Raw genomic sequence first — 19552 nt, forward strand, 5'->3', positions numbered from 1 at the left:
ATGATCCTGAAAGGAAGAGGCATAGATTACAAAATTAGCAACCAAATGCCCCACAATCAGTGACATGGCAACCTTCTGCATCCAAAAAACAATTCTGATGGGGTGGTAACTTGGGGCTTCAACCAACACAAGTCTCATCTGCTCCAACAATCTGAACATCTCCACCAATTCGGCAACTGTTGTGACGTTACACCCCATATTCTTCATAGAGATATGGTTAAGATACAAATATGGCCTAAGATATATTTTATGCAAGATGGGTCTTGTAAGGTATCATTGGAAAGGTTATGATTTACTGAATGTGATTATCCAATATGTATGCATGTATCATTTCTGTATCTAAAGTTAGGAATATTAACTATTTAACAATTACAACTGTGTGTGTATTTGGGAAACACCCACCAGACAACAGGCCATCAGCTTTGATGGACCATTAGGAAGAAACAATAAGACTTTAAAGATGCTACTCTCTCTCCTTCCTGAGAGGAGTCCTGGGACGTAGCTGTGACACTACTAGGTCAAATGGTCTTGTTACCTTGGACTTCTACTAATTTTCCACTAAAAGGAGGGGGAGGTCAAGACTGGGGAACAAAAGAGTCCCGCCTTACGTAAATCTTACTTAAGGCTGGGGAGTAAGACAAACAGGACTCTTCTCCATTGCCTTCCTGCCCAAGAAGAGAGACTGCTGAAAGTACCTGAAGAGACAAAGGAACTAAGCTGAAGGAAAGGCAAGGGCTGAGTCCAGACTGAGACAAAAGAGTCTAGTCTGTAAAGAGAAATAACTGGAAATCTAAACTACAGAAACTCTGCATCCTGCTTAAAATCAACATTTAGAGTGAGAAATTACACTTTGAATCCTGTTTCTTTAGTGAATCAAGCTTAGTTTGCATGTTTTGTTTTATTTGCTTAGTAATCTGCTTTGTTCTGTTTGCTATCCCTTATAATTACTTAGAATCTGTTTTGTTAATAAATGTGCTTTGTTTATTAAATCCAGTTTGTGCAATTTCTAACGGGGGGGGTGAAGTTGTGCATTTCTCTTTACATTGAGGGAGAGGGTGAATTTTTATGAGCTTGTGCTCTGCACATCTTTCTATACTACGCAAGACAATATTATCTTGGGTGTACTTTCCAGAGGGAAGCTGCACTTGAGTGCTGGGCGATTTCCTAGCTGACCCTTCCCATGGAGAGCTGTTTACAGACTGTGAGATTCTACAGCTGGTGCGTCCCTACCTGTATGTGTGTGCTACCAGAGGCTGGAGAGCCTGATTCAGCAAAACAGGGAGAGGAAGCCCAGCCTAGTGGGGCAGGCAGGCTCAGTGAAATCCCAGTACATCAGGTGGTGTCCCAGAACGGGAGGGTCCAACCCGTCACAACCGCCTTTCTCCTTTTTATCAAAACTGGGAGCGTATACCTTCAGGCAGTTGGGAACTAGAGATGATCGTCAAGAGATATTCAATCCGTTTTACCTCCCTCTCCCCTACTCCCTCATCCTCCCTCCCCGTCCCTCTTCGTGGATCTTTCTCACAAGCACCTTTTACGTTAAGAAATGAACCACCTCCTAAAACTAGGTGCTATAGCACCAGATCCCACCCAAGACAGAGGGAAGAGGTTCTATTCCAAATACTTCCTTATATAGAAAAAGAACAGTGGTTGGAGACCCATTTTCTGGATTTAAGGGCACTGAACAGATTTGTAAAAATATGTTTCAAGATGGTTACCTCGGCATCCATAATCCCATCTCTGGACCCGAGGAACTGGTTCTTGGCCCTCGACCTACAAAATGTTTACTTTCATATCACAATCCACCCATCCAAGAGGAGGTTCCTAAGATTCACTCTGGGTCAAGATCATTTCCTATATAAAGTGCTCCCATTTGGTCTATTATTGGCATCCAGGGTATTTTCGAAGGTCGTTTCTATGGTCGTGGCATGCCTTCACAAACAAGGCATTATGATATTTCTGTATCGAGACAATTGCTTGCTCAAAGCACATACCTTCACTGACACCTTGCGAGAGATATGAAAGCCTATAGATCTATTCCTACAACTAAATACCCAAATGTCCACTTTGACCCCCCAGGGCAACAACTGGAATTCTTAAGAGCCAACCTAGATGCAGTGGAGACCAAAACCTTCCTCCCATCACACAGGTTAAACACTTAGCCAGTTAATCATGACAGTTCAGGCCAGTCCACAGATTTCAGCTAGGGTGACCAGATGTCCCGATTTTATATGGACAGTCCCGATATTTGGGGCTTTTTCTTATATAGGCTCCTAGTACCCCCCCCACCCCGTCTTGATTTTTCACACTTGCTGTCTGGTCAGCCTAATCTCAGCCAAAACTTGTCTGCAACTACTGGGGCACCCGGGGGCGAGCACCATTGTCTTCAAGGGTGGGTCAGAACAGTATACGTCCTGAGAAGACACAATTTAAACAAACTTCTATCAATGCCCTCAACAATCAAAAACTCGCTTGACTGGTGGGCAGATCCTCACAGTGTATGTGTGGGAGTCCCCTTCACTCAGCCACCCCTATTGTTGATTTTGACGATGGGTGCATTCCTTATGGGATGGGGAGCCCACTTACACCATTCAGGGCAAATGGTCCCCTCTCGAATCCACACTATGTATCAACTTCTTAGAACTCAGAGCAGTCTTCTCACACTTCCTACCAGTGATCAAAGACGAACATATAAAGATTGAGACAGAATTGCATGTATGTTCTATATAAACCACCAGGGAGGAACAAGATCACATTCCCTGTGTGCCAAGGCAGTGAAAATATGGAACTGGCGCATTAATCACCAGATCGGCATCTCAGCAACCTACCTCCCAGGCATACAGAAGACTACAGCGGATATTCTGAGATTTTTCCCAAGATCCAAAATGATATTTGAGATAAAGAAAAGTCCAGAGTTATTCTTGTAGTTCCAACGAGGCCAAGGCAGACATGGTTCCCCTACCTTTTACAGCTGGCAGTCTGTCCATCAATTGCTCTCCACTCCATTCCTCATCTTCTTTCTCAAGATGCAGGCCAGAGTCATCACCCAAATCTGCAAGTTCTCAGACTCAAAGCATGGCTCCTCATTGGTGCCAAAGATTAGAAATGAACTGTTCTGAGGATAGGTTTCAGAGGGGTAGCCATGTTAGTCTGTATCAGTAAAAGCAACGAGGAGGAGTCCTTGTAGCACCTTAGAGACTAACAGATTTATTTGGGCATAAGCTTTCGTGTGAAGGAAGTAGTTACATAGCAGAAAAATAGCTACTTGTCACACATACATTCAAAAATGGAACAGATTCCAAATCTGATGTGACGCAAGACAGTTTACTTTTACTTCCTCTCTGTTACTGGAAATCAGACCTATCTCTACGCTCGGTAAAGGTACATCTCACAGCCATTAACATTTTCTACTGGAAGATAGATGGTCATTTGGTGTTTGCTCATCCTACAATGAAAAGATTTCTTAAAGGTATGGGTAACCTCTACCTTTGAATCAGAGATCTTACACCAGTATGGGACCTTAATCTTGTCTTAAACTGTCTGACAAGGTCAGCCTTTGAGCCTGTGGCCACTTGCTCACTTCTACACCTCTCTGTGAAAACTGCATTCCTCATGGCTATCATGTCTGCTCGGAGAGAGGGGGCCCTAATGGTATATCTCCTCCCTTTATGATTTTCTTCAAGGACAAGGCCATATTGCGGCCACACCCCTAATTCCTACCAAAATACCTTCAGCCTTCCACATAAATCAACTTACTCACCTTCCAGCATTCTTTCCCAAACTACACCGGAATAAAAGGGAGGCAACGCTACACACACTCGACGTTAGAAGAGTGTTAGCCTTCTATTTGGAAAAGACTAAGCCTTTCAGAAAATCTCCAAGTCCTGGTCTACACTACGAGTTTAGATTGAATTTAGCAGTGTTAGATCGATTTAACCCTTTACCTGTCCACACGATGAAGCCATTTTTGTTGACTTAAAGGGCTCTTAAAATCGATTTCTGTACCCCTCCCCAACGAGGGGATTAGCACTGAAATCGACCCTGCTGGGTCGAATTGGACGGTATTGGCCTCTGGGAGCTATCCCAGAGTGCTCCATTGTGACCGCTCTGGACAGCACTCTCAATTCAGATGCACTGGCCAGGTAGACAGGAAAAGCCCTGCGAAATTTTGAATTTCATTTCCTGTTTGGTCAGTGTAGCGAGTTGATCAGCACAGGTGACCATGCAGAGCTCATCAGCACAGGTGACCATGAAGTCTTAGAATCGCGAAAGAGCTCCAGCATGGACCGAACGGGAGGTACTGCATCAGATCACTGTATGGGGAGACGAATCAGTGCTATCCAAACTCCGTTCCAAAAGACGAAATGCCAGAATATTTGAAAAAATCTCCAAGGGCATGAAGGACGGAGGTTATAACAGGGACCCGCAGCAGTGCCACATGAAGCCTACCAAAGAACCAGAGAGGTAAACAGCAGCTCCGGGTCAGAGCCCCAGACATGCCGCTTCTATGTGCCCCTATAACTACCCCACCCCTGTGCTTCCCTCCTTCCCCACCCCTCCCAGGCTACCTTGGCAGTTATCCCCCCATGTGTGTGACGAATTAATAAAGAGTGCATGAATTTGAAACGACGACTTTATTGCCTCTGCAAGCGGAGATCAAAGGGGGGAGGGGAGGGCGGTTGGCTTACACAGAAGTAGAGTGAACCAAGGGGGCGGGTTTTCATCAAGGAGAAACAAACAGAACTTTCACACCGTAGCCTGGCCAGTCATGAAACTGGTTTTCAAAGCTTCTCTGATGCGCAGCGTGCCCTGCTGTGCTCTTCTAACTGCTCTGGTGTCTGGCTGTGCGTAATCAGTGGCCAGGCGATTTGCCTCAACCTCCCACCCTGCCATGAACGTCTCCCCCTTACTCTCTCAGATATTGTGGAGCACACAGCAAGCAGTAATAACGATAGGAATATTGGTTTTGTTGAGGTCTAACCGAGTCAGTAAATGCGCCAGCAAGCTTTTAGAATGTGCCTTTGGACGTTTATCACCATTATGCGCTTGCTCAGCCTATAGTTGAACTGCTTCTTACTACTGTCCAGGCTTCATAAACCATGGGAGCAAGGGGTAGGCTGGGGTAGGTGCGACTGCGTAGTGCTGCTGACTGGGAGAGCAGCCTGAGGCAGAAGCCTCCAGCTGGCATGATATTCCAGGCAGGACGAAATCTCCATTAGACGAAACTTAAAGAAGAGAATACCTGGAGTCATTCCCATTTTTGTCCAGGCGCCCCCGACCGACCTCACCGAGGCCGGCCAGGAGCACCTATGTCTGCCCAGGCGCCCCGACCAACCTAACCGAGGTTGGCCAGGAGCACCCATGGGACGACGATGACGGCTAGCAGTCGTATTGTACCATCTGCCAGCGGCAAGGCAAGGGGATGCTGCTGTGTAGCACTGCAGTACCGCGTCTGCCAGCAGCACCCAGGAGACATACGGTGACAGTGAGCTGAGCGGGCTCCATGCTTGCCGTGGTATGTCGTCTGCACGGGTAACCCAGGAAAAAAGGCGAGAAACGATTTTTTGCCATTGCTTTCATGGAGGAAGGGAGGGACGGAAGGAGGGGGGCCTGATGACATGTACCCAGAACCACCCGCGACAATGTTTTTGCCCCATCAGGCATTGGGAGCTCAACACAGAATTCCAATGGGCAGCGGAGACTGTGGGATAGCTACCACGGTGCAACGCTCCGAAAGTTGATGCTAGCCTCAGTACTGTGGGCGCTCACCGCCGACTTAATGCGCTTAGTAGGGACACACACAATCGACTGTCAAATTGACTTCTATTAAATTGACCTGATTTCATAGTGTAGACATACCACTATTCCTCTACATCTCATACAGATCTAAGGGATCCCCAATATCTGTGCAATGGCTCTCTAGATGGATATCGGAATGCATTAACTACTGCTATTGCACGCATGACCTACAGCCCCCTTTGAGAGCCTGAACGCACTCTATAAGTTCTGTCGATTCTTTCCTTCCTCAATAACGTTTCAATCACAGAAATATGCAGAGCAACGACTTGGGCATCCACTCGTACATTTGCCAAGCATTATGCATTCACTCGTGATTCAATATCTGATGTGATACTTGGTTTGACCGTATTATCATCAATATTGGACTTCACTCCGATGCCCCACCCTTCCAACAGGGACACTGCTATAGAGTCACCTAGAATGGAACACTCATAGAGACACTACTTGAAGAAGAAGAGGTTACTCACCTTGTGTTGTAACTGAGGTTCTTCAAGATGTGTCTCCCTATGGGTGCTCCACACTAGGTGACTCTTATATATGAGTTCTGCGGTAAAGAAGGAACTGAGGGTGGTTTGCCCATACAGCGCTAGACAGCGACCGAACATGGTGCAAGATGGGGAGAGAGCATGTGTGGGCCAAACGGACACGGATACCAAAAATCTCCAATCTGAGGCGCAGGGATGTGAAGACACCTAGAGTGGAGCACCCGTAGGGGGACACACATCTCAAAGAGCCTCAATTACTGCACAAGGCGAGGAACCTCTTCTGTAATGAGCAGCAAAGCAGTTCTTTGAAAGGTTTACTATTATTTCATCATCAACAATCATTAAGCTTTCAGCACAGCGTGGTTTAGAAATCCTAGGTCCTGCGCCACACTGCCAGAGCTGCAGTCAGCAGGGGCATGCAAGCTGGAATGCCCGCACTATCACAGAGAGGGGGTGGAGGGCAGATTGTTCCCTTTGAGTGTTCAGAGTCTCAAGAACTTGGTGCCACCTCACTTGGTCCAAAATAGCTCAAATTTGGTGACCTTCCAGGCATGCAGCAAAAGACACCTGTTTGCTAGGATTTTTGGAGAGGCTGTGTTTCTCACAATGATGAAAGAGTGGTAATTCGTTTCTGTAGGTGTCTAGCTGGCTCATTTCCTGTGAAATGATTACTTTAATGCTGCTGGGATATTGTTGTATTATCAATGATGTATTGGGGTACCTAAAGCCTTGGATAGATGTCTTTATTTTAAATCTAAATGCCAACCTATTTGATTTATTTAAGATCTTGCTTTGTTTTTAGTTGTGAAACTCTTGTTACATTGTTTTCAAGTTGTTATGCGCTTTTAAAAATTCTCAATGTATGGTTTTGTCTCAATACTTTTGTAATATTTAGTATTAGGATATTTTTATGTTGGTTATTTTTAACTTTTGCTCTCCCTCTTCCCCCTTTTTAATACTGCAGTTCCAAAAGAGTTGGTAGAACTTCACTTGAAACTGATGAGGAAGATTGGGAAGTCTGTCACAGCAGACAGATGGGAAAAATACTTGATCAAGGTACAGTAAATTTCTGTTCTATTACTCTGAAAATGCTGGGATCTGATGAAATCTTATGTCAGAAATCCCTAGTATGAATTTTAGTGAGCCTAGAGCTGTAGCCAAAATCTGTGTGCATGCCCAGACCAAAGTTGCTTAAGGTTTTAGTTTAACTAACTTTCAGCCTGCCTGGGTATGCGCACAAATTTCTGAAACTAGATACCAACTTCTGCATGTAGAAGGTTGCAAACCTGCAAGCTCTATTACATGTGCAAGACAGGAGCAGATTGGACTATAAGAATTATAGTGGCCAGTCAAAGCAGCGAGATTTCCATATTAATGATAAACTACTGTATCAGTAATTCTAATATGATGTAAATCCCTGTATTATAGCTGACAACCATATAGCGATTTGTATACTGTATGCTTATTGATAAATAAGAATACTGTGATTATGCTATCAGAATACCCAGAATTGAAAAACTGGGGGAAAATTGTAGTTATGCATCAATAGTGGTAAACCATCCCTTTGCTCTGATGCCAAGTTGGTTCCATATTGGAATTATAAATCACTTATGTAATGTTACACATTTACAGAGCACCTGATAAGCATATATAGGACATAGTCCTTGCTCCAGGGAATTTGCAGAGATTGAAAGGTCCATGTTTTATTAATAAAGCACTGTGCTAATCAGGAATACTTCAAATTGAACTTTGGTTATTCCTGTTATTTTAGTTGTTTGGTTGGCTGTCACTGAGCACTTTGTTTCAGAGGGGTAGCCGTTTTAGTCTCTATCAGCAAAAACAATGAGGAGTCCTTGTGGCACCTTAGAGACTAATACATTTATTTGGGCATAAGCTTTTGTGGGATATAACCCACTTCATCAGATGCATGGCGTGAAAAAAAATAGGCAGGTGTAAATACACAGCACATGAAAAGATGGGAGTTGCGTTACTAAGTGTGGGGTCAGTGCTAACGAGGCCAATTCAATTAGGGTGGATGTGGCCCATTCCCAACAATTGACAAGAAGGTGTGAGTATCAACAGAGGGAAAATTATTTTTTTGTAGTGACCCAGCCACTCCCAGTCTTTATTCAGACCTAATTTGATGGTGTCAAAAGTTGCAAATTAATTCCAGTTCTGTAGTTTCTCGTTGAAGTCTGTTTTTGAAGCCTTTTGTTGAAGAATGGTGATTTTAAAGTCTGTGATTGAGCGTCCAGGGAGATTGACGTCCTCTCCTACTGGTTTTTGAATGTTACAATTCTTGATGTCTGATTTGTGTCCATTCTTTTGCGTAGAGACTGTCAGGTTTGGCCAATGTACATGGCAGAGGGGCATTGCTGGCACATGATGGCATATATCACATCGGTAGATGTGCAGGTGAACGAACCCCTGATTGTGTGGCTGATGTGGTTCGGTCCTACGATGGTGTCCCTTGAATAGATATGCGGACAGAGTTGGCAACGGGGTTTGTTGCAAGGGCTGGTTCCTGGGTTAGTGTTTCTGTTGTGTGGTGTGTAGTTGCTGGTGAGTATTTGCTTCAAGTTGGGGGGATGTCTGTAAGCAAGGACTTGCCTGTCTCCCAAGGTCTGAGCGAGTGAGGGATTGTCCATCAAGATAGGTTGTAGATCCTTGATGTTGCGCTGGAAAAGTTTTAGTAGGGGGCTATAGGTGATGGCTAGTGGCGTTCTGTTACTTTTTTTGTTGAGCCTGTCCTGTAGTAGGTGACTTCTGGGTACCCTTCTGGCTCTGTCAATCTGTTTCTTCACTTCCCCAGGTGGGTATTGTAGCTTTAAGAATGCTTGATAGAGATCCTGTAGGTGTTTGTCTCTGTCTGAGGGATTGGCGTAAATGCAATAATATCTGAGGGCTTGGCTGTAGACAATGGATTGTGTGATGTGATCTGGATGAAAACTGGAGGCATGTAGTTAAGTATAGTGGTCAGTAGGTCACCATCGCTTATTTGCACTGTAGTGTCCAGGAAGTGAATGTCTTGTGTGGACTCGTCCAGGCTGAGGTTGATGGTGGGGTGGAAATTGTTGAAATCCGGGTGGAATTCCTCAAGAGCCTCCTTCCCAGGGGTCCAGATGATGATGTCATCAATGTAGTGCAAGTAGGGCAGGAGTGCTAGGGGACGAGAGCTAAAGAAGCGCTGTTCTAGGTCAGCCATAAAAATGTTGACATACTGTGGGGCCATGCGCATACCCATAGCAGTGCCGCTGACTTGAACATATAAATCATCCCCAAATCTGTCTGGGTGAGGATAAAGTCACAAAGCTCAGCCACCAGGTTTGCTGTGATATTATTGGGGATACTGTTCCTGACGGCTTGTAGTCCATCTTTGTGTGGAATGTTTGTGTAGAGGGCTTCTGCATCCATAGTGGCTAAGATGGTGTTTTCTGGAAGATCATCAATGGATTGTAGTTTCCTCAGGAAGTCAGTGGTGTATCGAAGATAGCTGGGACTGCTGGTAGCATAGGGTCTGAGGAGAGAGTCCACATAGCCAGGCAATCCTGCTTTGTTCACTTTCCACGTCTGGATTCCTGTAACAAGCAACAGTAATTAAATCAGGAGAAGAACAGAGCTTGTATTGCAACATCAGGCACAGCGTCCAATCATAAGGCCTGCTTTTTAAGCTTGCATTGCAACTTTAAAGTGGCTGCAGCTCTTAGCATGCTTTATTTTTCAATTTTGCTGAAATTTTTAATATATAACACTTTACCCGTAGACCACAAATTACTGAGTGGTATGCAGGAGAGGACCAGCTTTTTGTGGTAGGGAACTGGTGTAGGGTGTGGCAGATGGGTGATTCTTTTGTCCCCCTTGCTAACAGTGATCTGTTCAAACAGAAGTAATTGGGACACATACTGAAGAGAAGATACTTGGTGTGCTTCTGGAATCTCATTATTGTCTTTTATGCAGGGCTCTTATGTGGTTATACAGAAGGTTCTGGCTTAGGCAAAGACGCGTTGTTTTCCTCAGATATAGACCGCTTAGCCCTTTTGGGAAGCGAACAGTCTAATTAATGCAAACTGTTTTGTCCCATGAGTGCTTCCTTCATTTGATCACTCTCAAAAGTTTTTTACATTCTTATGCAGTTAAGATTTATTGGCTTTGGACTAGTCTCTCTGGACCCTTCAACTGTGAAATCTACAGATTCCCAATACACTCCTTCCGCTAGTGCTGGTTTAGGATCCAGATGTCTGCGGTCTTCTGAGACTCACCAGCAAAGCTTTTGATACGGTCTCCCACAGTATTCTTGCCGCCAAGTTAAAGAAGTATGGGCTGGATGAATGGACTGTGAGGTGGATAGAAAGCTGGCTAGATCGTCGGGCTCAACGGGTAGTGATCAATGGCTCCATGTCTAGTTGGCAGCCGGTTTCAAGCGGAGTGCCCCAAGGGTCGGTCCTGGGGCCGGTTTTGTTTAATATCTTTATTAATGATCTGGAGGATGATGTGGACAGCACTCTCAGCAAGTTTGCAGATGACACTAAACTAGGAGGCGTGGTAGATACACTAGAGGGTAGGGATCGGATACAGAGTGACCTAGACAAATTAGAGGATTGGGCCAAAAAAAACCTGATGAGGTTCAACAAGGACAAGTGCAGAGTCCTGCACTTAGGACGGAAGAATCCCACGCACTGCTACAGACTAGGGACCGAATGGTTAGGTAGCAGTTCTGCAGAAAAGGACCTAGGGGTCACAATGGACGAGAAGCTGGATATGAGTCAACAGTGTGCTCTTGTTGCCAAGAAGGCTAACGGCATTTTGGGCTGTATAAGTAGGGGCATTGCCAGCAGATCGAGGAACGTGATCATTCCCCTTTATTCGACATTGGTGAGGCCTCATCTGGAATACTGTGTCCAGTTTTGGGCCCCACACTACAAGAAGGATGTGGAAAAATTGGAAAGAGTCCAACGGAGGGCAACAAAAATGATTAGGGGTCTGGAGCACATGACTTATGAGGAGAGGCTGAGGGAACTGGGACTGTTTAGTCTCCAGAAGAGAAGAATGAGGGGGGATTTGATAGCAGCCTTCAACTACCTGAAGGGGGGTTCCAAAGAGGATAGAGCTCGGCTGTTCTCAGTGGTGGCAGATGACGGAACAGGGAGCAATGGTCTCAAGTTGCAGTGGGGGAGGTCCAGGTTGGATATTAGGAAAAACTATTTCACTAGGAGGGTGGTGAAACACTGGAATGTGTTACCTAGGGAGGTGGTGGAGTCTCCTTCCTTGGAGGTTTTTAAGGCCCAGCTTGACAAAGCACTGGCTGGGATGATTTAGTTGGGAATTGGTCCTGCTTTGAGAAGAGGGTTGGACTAGATGACCTCTTGAGGTCCCTTCCAACCCTGATATTCTATGATTCTATGATTCCTGCCTATGTTTGTTGCTTAAAGCAAGCAATTTGACCATGGTGCCAGTAAGTAGCACTTAGATGCCAGTGTAAGTGCCTTAAGAAGTATTTTGGAGAGACACACATCAGCACCCGTTTTACAGATTGGTAGGTTATGGTCATACTTTCACGTGCAGAAATCAGCTGCTTCCTCAAACCAACTCCTGTTGCTGAAGTGCTTGCCAGTTTCAAACTTCCCCTTTTGAAAAGGCAATGGTTCTAGCATTCCAGATGTGCTTAAACTCATGACCTCTGTGGTAGTCTTCAGACTGGGTTCTAGCTTTCTTTGGAGTTGAGACTGCATTTATCAGGATTAAGAATAATCTGCTGGTTTTAGTTTATGGAAACTTGGTCATTGTGGTCATGACAATTGGTTTCAACAGTTCTGATGCCACTGAGTTGTTGCTAATTAAAAGACATTTCCAGTGTTTCTGAAACTTCCCTCCATTGGTTTGAGTGATACATAGAACACAGGAGTTGGTCATTGATGTTTTATGTGTCTTCTCCAATGTTTTTGATATGCAGCATCCCCCAGTGATCTCCATGTTTAGAATGTTGAATACAAGAGATAAAGTAGAATGTCATCAGTTTGTTGGTAGTAAACAGTTGTATCTGTTGTTCTAAGTTTTGGCCTGTTCATTGGAAGAATGGACAACATAGCTTGCCGTCAAAACGGGAAAACTTGCTGCTGAGCAGAAGTCATTTTTATGAGATGGTACTCTTCTTTTGTTACCACTTTCTGAAGCAACTCATTCAGCGTTAGCGATGCTGGATGTGGTTTAGAGGCTTACTTTGCCCTGGGTACACCTCCTATTTAACAGTAACATCTTGATCAGGAAGATTGATAAAACCCTTAATGCTTTCAAGAGGACTTCTGTTGCTTGCAATTTGTTTAGGATGCAGCAGCACTTTGGGCCACTGATTTAAGCATCCATGGTACAACAGTGCCACTTTAAAAACAAACAAACAAACAAACAGTCTTCAACATTGTAGTCTCTGGGTATATTTCAGACTACCTTGAGCCTTGTTCTAGTGGACACTTGTACTTAGATACCCCACACCAACTAGGGATCCCACTATTGTGTCTTAAATATGTAAGCAGCCACTAGTGCCTTTGCTATTATGGGTCCTAGGATATGAAATTTGCTCCCTCATGACCATTATTTTGACCCTCTCACTTTAAAAATAAATAAATAATATAAAACTTCTTATCCCAACCCTTTTTTCCCCCACTGTTGATCCCATATATTCATTCATTCTCCACCACCACCCACTTTCTGTGGCCCATTTAGTAGGTGTTAGTTGTTTATATTTTTAAAGGTGGTCTTTTATTATTATGTTTTCAAACACATTAAATGGTTTGAGGTATGTGCTCCAAGGACCTCAGCTTTTTATACATAATTACATCGTTTTACAACATGGAATGAATGGTAGTCTCACATACTATTTGTATTACAGTAGCATTACCTAGAGGCCGCAACTGAGAGTGTGATTCCCATTGTGGGTACGTCTACATTGCATTATAAAACCCACTGCAGCAAATCTCAGAGCCTGGGTCTGCAGACTTGGGCTCATGCTACAAGGCTAAAGACATTGCTTCAGAACCCACGCTCCAGTCCAAGCCACAATGTTTACACTGCTGTTTTTGGCCATGTAGCATGAGCCCCACAAGCCTGAGTCTGTAGACCCAGGCTCTGAGACTTGCTGCCACGGGTTTTAAAACACAGTGTAGACATACCCTGTTAAGTGCTGTACAGACATGTAAGAAGCAGTCTCTGCTCCATAGTACTTGTAGTCTAAATAGACATGACAGACAAAGGGAGATGGGAAAAGAAATGGATGCACAGAGGTGAAGTAACTTGCCCAAGGTCACATAGCAAGTCAATGACAGAGTTAGTTCTATTCCTAATAGAACTTGAGTCTCCTGACTCCCAGTCTGGTGCCCTAGCTGTAGATCGTGCTGTCTCTTAAGAGTTGCTCAGAGCTAGGAAAATGGAGGCGATAGGCAAGATCCTGATGATATGCTCTTTCAGGACTTAGTGGTGACATGCCCAGTGCTTGCCCACCTTCACCTGGCTTTATCTCTGATTTTTGTCTATGGCTTTTTTGCTTACAGAAGTTGCACTGTTCGTAGATAAAACTAAACATTGGTATTGCAACAAAATACTCTTCCTCTGTAGAGGTTTCAAGTTACATTCATCCACTAATACTAGTTAATTTAATATTTTGTTTATCTGACAGATATGCCAAGAGTTCAACAGTACTTGGGCATGGGAGATGGAGAAGAAAGGATACCTGGAAACGAGTGTTGAATGCAAATTGGGAATTCTGAAGGTAATGTATTTACTATTTTTTGAAAATGACCCTTTGAAAACTTATAAATTGCAATAATTAAATGTATTAAATTTGGAACTGATGTCAGAGCTCGTAACAAACAAATATCACCAATCATAGTTGCTGATGGTCTTGTTAATGGGGATAAGCCTCAACTAAATATGGTGTTTTCTATTTGTTTTCATACTTTACTTGTTCGCACTGAAATATATTTGTAGTTGCTGTTCTGCCCTTGGAGGGTGTTTACGCATAGATTCATAGATTCTAGGACTGGAAGGGACCTCGAGAGGTCATCGAGTCCAGTCCCCTGCCCTCATGGCAGGACCAAATACTGTCTAGACCATCCCAGCATGCAGTATTCTTTTTTGTTATGTGCATGAGCTAGTAATGAAACAATTTTATCTTAAGTGCAAAGGTGAGAGATGGGGTTCATCTTCAACTTTTCAGCTCATGAGATGAGGCAGGAGTAATGAGCCTCATGTGTGATGGCTTAAATTACATGGAGTTTTACTGTAGACTAATATACTAAATAAATAATATCCACTGTTTAGCTAGGCCATTCTCAAAAGGAAGCTTCCCATGTACATTGCTTTCAGATGTATATAAAATACAGAGGTTAGAGTTTCAATGGCTACTTTTAAAAGAGGAAATAGAAACACCACACTGTGCATGTATGCTTTGGTGGTGGCTTGCTTTCATCCTGTTGTAGTAGCTGTTGGAGCGTTTACTACAGTAGAACCTCAGCCGTGCGAACAGCAGAGTTACGAACCGACCAGTTAACCACACACCTCATTTGGAATTGGAAGTACACAATCAGACAGCAGCAGAGACAAAAAAGAAAGAAAGCAAACACAGTACAGTACTGTGTTAAATGTAAACTACAAAAAAAAAAAAAAACCTGGAAAGCAGCATTTTTCTTCTGCATAGTAAAGTTTCAAAGCTGTATTAAGACAATGTTCAGTTGTAAACTTTTGAAAGAACCATACATTTTGTTCAGAGTTACGAACAACCTCCATTCCCGAGGTGTTCGTAACTCTGAGGTTATACTGTACAGTAAAGATGCCTTCATTCTCCTCTGTTTAAAGTTTACTCTTGAACAGATTTAACACCATTCTAAATGGCCACTAACAAGAAATTAAAAACTAATCTTTGATTTACCAAAAGAGTATAATCTGGAGAGGCCTATGCATTGGATCCTCCTCTCTCTAGTTAAGTCACAAAGCCAATAAAGGCAGGTTTAAAAAGAGAACCCAAAACACACAAATAAGGTTTTTTTGGTCGTATCTTGGTGTTTTAAAAAAAATCTTTCTACATTGCAATTTTTTTCAGTACCTCTGTGAGTGTCAGTTTGATGACAATCTAAAATTTAAGAATATCATTAATGAAGAGGATGCTGATGCTATGCGTCTCCAGCCAATTGGTCGAGACAAGGATGGTCTAATGTATTGGTACCAGCTGGATCAAGAACATAATGTGAGAATGTACGTAGAAGAACAGGATGACCAGGATGGGTCTTCTTGGAAATGCATTGTCAGGTAATTTTGTTCTTTATTTTCTTGTTTATAACTGCAAATTTTAAATCTGATTATCTGTTTCTATGAAGTTCAGATGTTGAATTCAATAAGTATCCTCTTTTCAGAGAGCAGTATTCCTGTCAATTTAATTATCTGTCTTCAGACATACACAGTAGGGAAAAGCACATGCACAACTATGATTTATGAAAAAAACGGCTTGCTGGTTTGTAGGATAATAGCCAATGCATATTTCATTTTATGGTTTATAAGAGAAACACCATCTAGAGTTTAAAGATCACGGTGGATATATGGCAGTAGGATCAGGAGGAAAATTGTGCCCTCTGGAGAATGGTCCCACTACGTCCTGACAATGTGCTAGTGAGGTAAATAGAAAGGAGCATGAACTCTGCCAAATTAAGTGTAAAAATGTAATAAGAAAAGCCAAAGAGGAGTTTGAAGAATGGCTAGTCAAAAACTCAAAAGGTAATAATAAAATGTTTTTTAAGTACATCAGAAGCAGGAAACCTGCTAAACAACCAGTGGGGCCCCTGGATGATCGAGATACAAAAGGAGCGCTTAAAGACAATAAAATCTTGTCGGAGAAACTAAATGGATTCTTTGCTTCAGTCTTCACGGCTGAGGATGTTAGGGAGATTCCCAAACCTGAGCCGGCTTTTGTAGGTGACAAATCTGAGGAACTGTCACAGATTGAAGTGTCACTAGAGGAGGTTTTGGAATTAATTGATAAACTTAACATTAACAAGTCACCGGGACAAGATGGTATTCACCCAAGAGTTCTGAAAGAACTCAAATGTGAAGTTGCGGAACTATTAACTAGGGTTTGTAACCTGTCCTTTAAATCGGCTTCTGTACCCAGTGACTGGAAGATAGCTAATGTAACGCCAATATTTAAAAAGGGCTCTAGAGGTGATCCCAGCAATTACAGACCAGTAAGTCTAACGTCCGTACCGGTCAAATTAGTTGAAACAATAGTAAAGAATAAAATTGTCAGACACATAGAAGAACATAAATTGTTGGGCAAAAGTCAACATGGTTTCTGTAAAGGGAAATTGTGTCTTACTAATCTATTAGAGTTCTTTGAAGGGGTCCACAAACATGTGGACAAGGGGGATCCAGTGGACATAGTATACTTAGATTTCCAGAAAGTCTTTGACAAGGTCCCTCACTAAAGGCTCTTATGTAAATTAAGTTGTCATGGGATAAAAGGGAAGGTCCTTTCATGGATTGAGAACTGGTTAAAAGACAGGGAACAAAGGGTAGAAATAAATGGTAAATTCTCGGAATGGAGAGGGGTAACTAGTGGTGTTCCCCAAGGGTCAGTCCTAGGACCAATCCTATTGAACATATTCATAAATGATCTGGAGAAAGGGGTAAAAAGTCAGGTGGCAAAGTTTGCAGATGATACTAAACTGCTCAAGATAGTTAAGACCAAAGCAGACTGTGAAGAACTTCAAAAAGATCTCACAAAACTAAGTGATTGGGCAACAAAATGGCAAATGAAATTTAATGTGGATAAATGTAAAGTAATGCACATTGGAAAAAATAACCCCAACTATACATACAATATGATGGGGGGCTAATTTAGCTACAGCGAATCAGGAAAAAGATCTTGGAGTCATCATGGATAGTTCTCTGAAGACGTCCACACAGTGTGCAGCGGCAGTCAAAAAAGCAAACAGGATGTTAGGAATCATTAAAAAGGGGATAGAGAATAAGAAGGAGAATGTATTATTGCCCTTATATAAATCGATGGTACACCCACATCTTGAATATTGCGTACAGACGTGGTCTCCTCATCTCAAAAAAGATATATACTGGCACTAGAAAAGGTTCAGAGAAGGCCAACTAAAATGATTAGGGGTTTGGAACGGGTCCCATATGAGGAGAGATTGAAGAGGCTAGGACTTTTCAGCTTGGAAAGAGGAGACTAAGGGAGGGGATATGATAGAGGTATATAAGATCATGAGTGATGTGGAGTAAGTAGATTTACTTATTCTCATAATACAAGAACTAGGGGCCACCAAATGAAATTAATGGACAGCAGGTTTATAACAAATAAAAGGAAGTTCTTCACACAGCGCATAGTCAACTTGTGAAATTCCTTGCCTGAGGAGGTTGTGAAGGCTAGGACTATAACAGGGTTTAAAAGAGAATGTGATAAATTCATGGAGGTTAAGTCCATTAATGGCTATTAGGCAGGATGGGTAAGGAATGGTGTCCCTAGCCTCTGTTTGTCAGAGGGTGGAGATGGATAGCAGGAGAGAGATGACTTGATCATTACCTGTTAGGTTCACTCCCTCTGGGGCACCTGGCATTGGCCACTGTTGGCAGACAGGATACTGGGCTAGATGGACCTTTGGTCTGACCCAGCACGGCCGTTCTTATGTTCTAGGGAACATGGAGGAAGACTATGTTAATTCTCTAACCTCTTATGCTATCAGTCACAAATTAGTAATGGACAACATTATGCTCTCATTAGAATTGCAGGGTTGAGTTCTAGGCTCATAGAATGCAAAATAATTACTTAATCTAGTACAGGAAGCCAAACACAAGAACCTTCTGAAGTAGAACTCAGATCCTGGATGACTAATGATTGAGTTACAGTGTGCTAGTAACTGCTGAAATGCAGGGGCTCACTGCTCCTCTGAGTTTCAGTGAGCTCCAGCAGTTTAGCCTGGTGACCTTTTCTTGATTTTTCTATACTCAAATTAATTCCTTTCATCATTCTTATTAAAATGAAGGAAAGTGTTTTTGTACTATGTAAATATTTCATTTTCTAACGTGTACTGTGGCATATTTTCCAAGGAAGAGTCTTTAATTTTTGAATTTATTTATGTAAAATTTTCAAATGACTGATTTTTAATATATTCTCATATAGAACCTTTATTTTTAAAACATCTAGTCAATTCCAAATGTGTTTAAAGCTGGACTCTGATCAAAAGAGAATCGGCATTGAGTAAAATGGTAAACAAACATGGTGAAAGAGATCTCATAAATGCCAAATACCGTGTATAATTTAAAAGATGTGTGTGTGTGTGTGTGTGTGTGTGTGTGTAGCTATAGCTTTAGCAATTAGTTGTTGAACAAAAAGTTTAAACTGCAAAGTCAATTCTCAGTGGGTTACATAACATGACCGGTGTTACCACTTAAGGAGATTTTAGTAGCTGCTTTGTGTGAATAAAGTAAACACAACAAACCAAATCAGCCAAAAGGTAAACTAGGCTCACCTTGCATCATGCCCCTGTAGACTGCCAGGAGAAAGAGGCTGCCAAAAAGCAAAGTAGGATAGGCTTATGCCGAGAGAGCCCTGGCACCATGTCTCCTGCTGGTGAAACACAGTAATTGTCTCTGAGATCTGAAGTGGGTTTAAAACCACCAGACTCTCCATGCTAAACTTGCGCATGCTTCAAGGCTTTGGTTTTTTGTGTGTGTAAAACTGAAATTCCTATCTAAAACAACTTGCTAGGTATTTACTTGAGAGCAGAAATATGAGAGCCCTGACTTCTAATCCTATAGTGCAGCATTGCATCCATTTAACCAGCTCTCAAAGCAGGTTTTCTGTTACTGCTCTCTGCTTCCTTACTTAAACGTTTAAATTGGTAACTTTATTTTACTTGCTTGAGCATTAATTTCCCCCCATAATCTTTGCATCAGTATAATTAATTTTAAATGTTCAAATTTTCTAGCCTTCTGTGTATTGTTTAGGGTGGGATTTCTGAAAGTACTTAAGTGCTTTTTAAAAATCCACTTTTAAATAATATAATTGCTCTTCTGTTTCATGAGTGCTGCATTACAAGGCCTTTCAATGAGGGAATCTGATAATTGCTAAGGAAAACAAATGGGCACTGATGATGATAGATTAATAATTACAAAACTAATGAACAATAGACGCTCAGATCCAAAGCAGGATGTCTGGAGCTTATGGGTTGTTGAGGCCACTCAGAAGGGTCAGCAAGGTAGTTTTAGTTTTACTA

At 42.6% G+C, this 19552-nt stretch overlaps 1 protein-coding gene across 5 annotated transcripts in view; it reads left to right on the top strand.

The window, feature by feature from the left end:
• The window catches only part of RSF1 (remodeling and spacing factor 1), a 128229-nt gene that overhangs the window by 39284 nt on the left and 69393 nt on the right, over nt 1-19552 (top strand). For all 5 annotated transcript variants that reach the window (XM_008172223.4, XM_065596045.1, XM_008172220.4 and 2 more), the window contains exons 2-4: nt 7249-7340; nt 13951-14043; nt 15373-15578. In XM_008172223.4, coding sequence (XP_008170445.2) covers nt 7249-7340; nt 13951-14043; nt 15373-15578 — 391 coding nt within the window. The remainder of the gene's footprint in view (nt 1-7248; nt 7341-13950; nt 14044-15372; nt 15579-19552) is intronic.

The sequence above is a fragment of the Chrysemys picta genome, chromosome 1 (genome assembly GCF_011386835.1).
Source record: "Chrysemys picta bellii isolate R12L10 chromosome 1, ASM1138683v2, whole genome shotgun sequence".
Lineage (NCBI taxonomy): Eukaryota > Metazoa > Chordata > Testudines > Emydidae > Chrysemys > Chrysemys picta.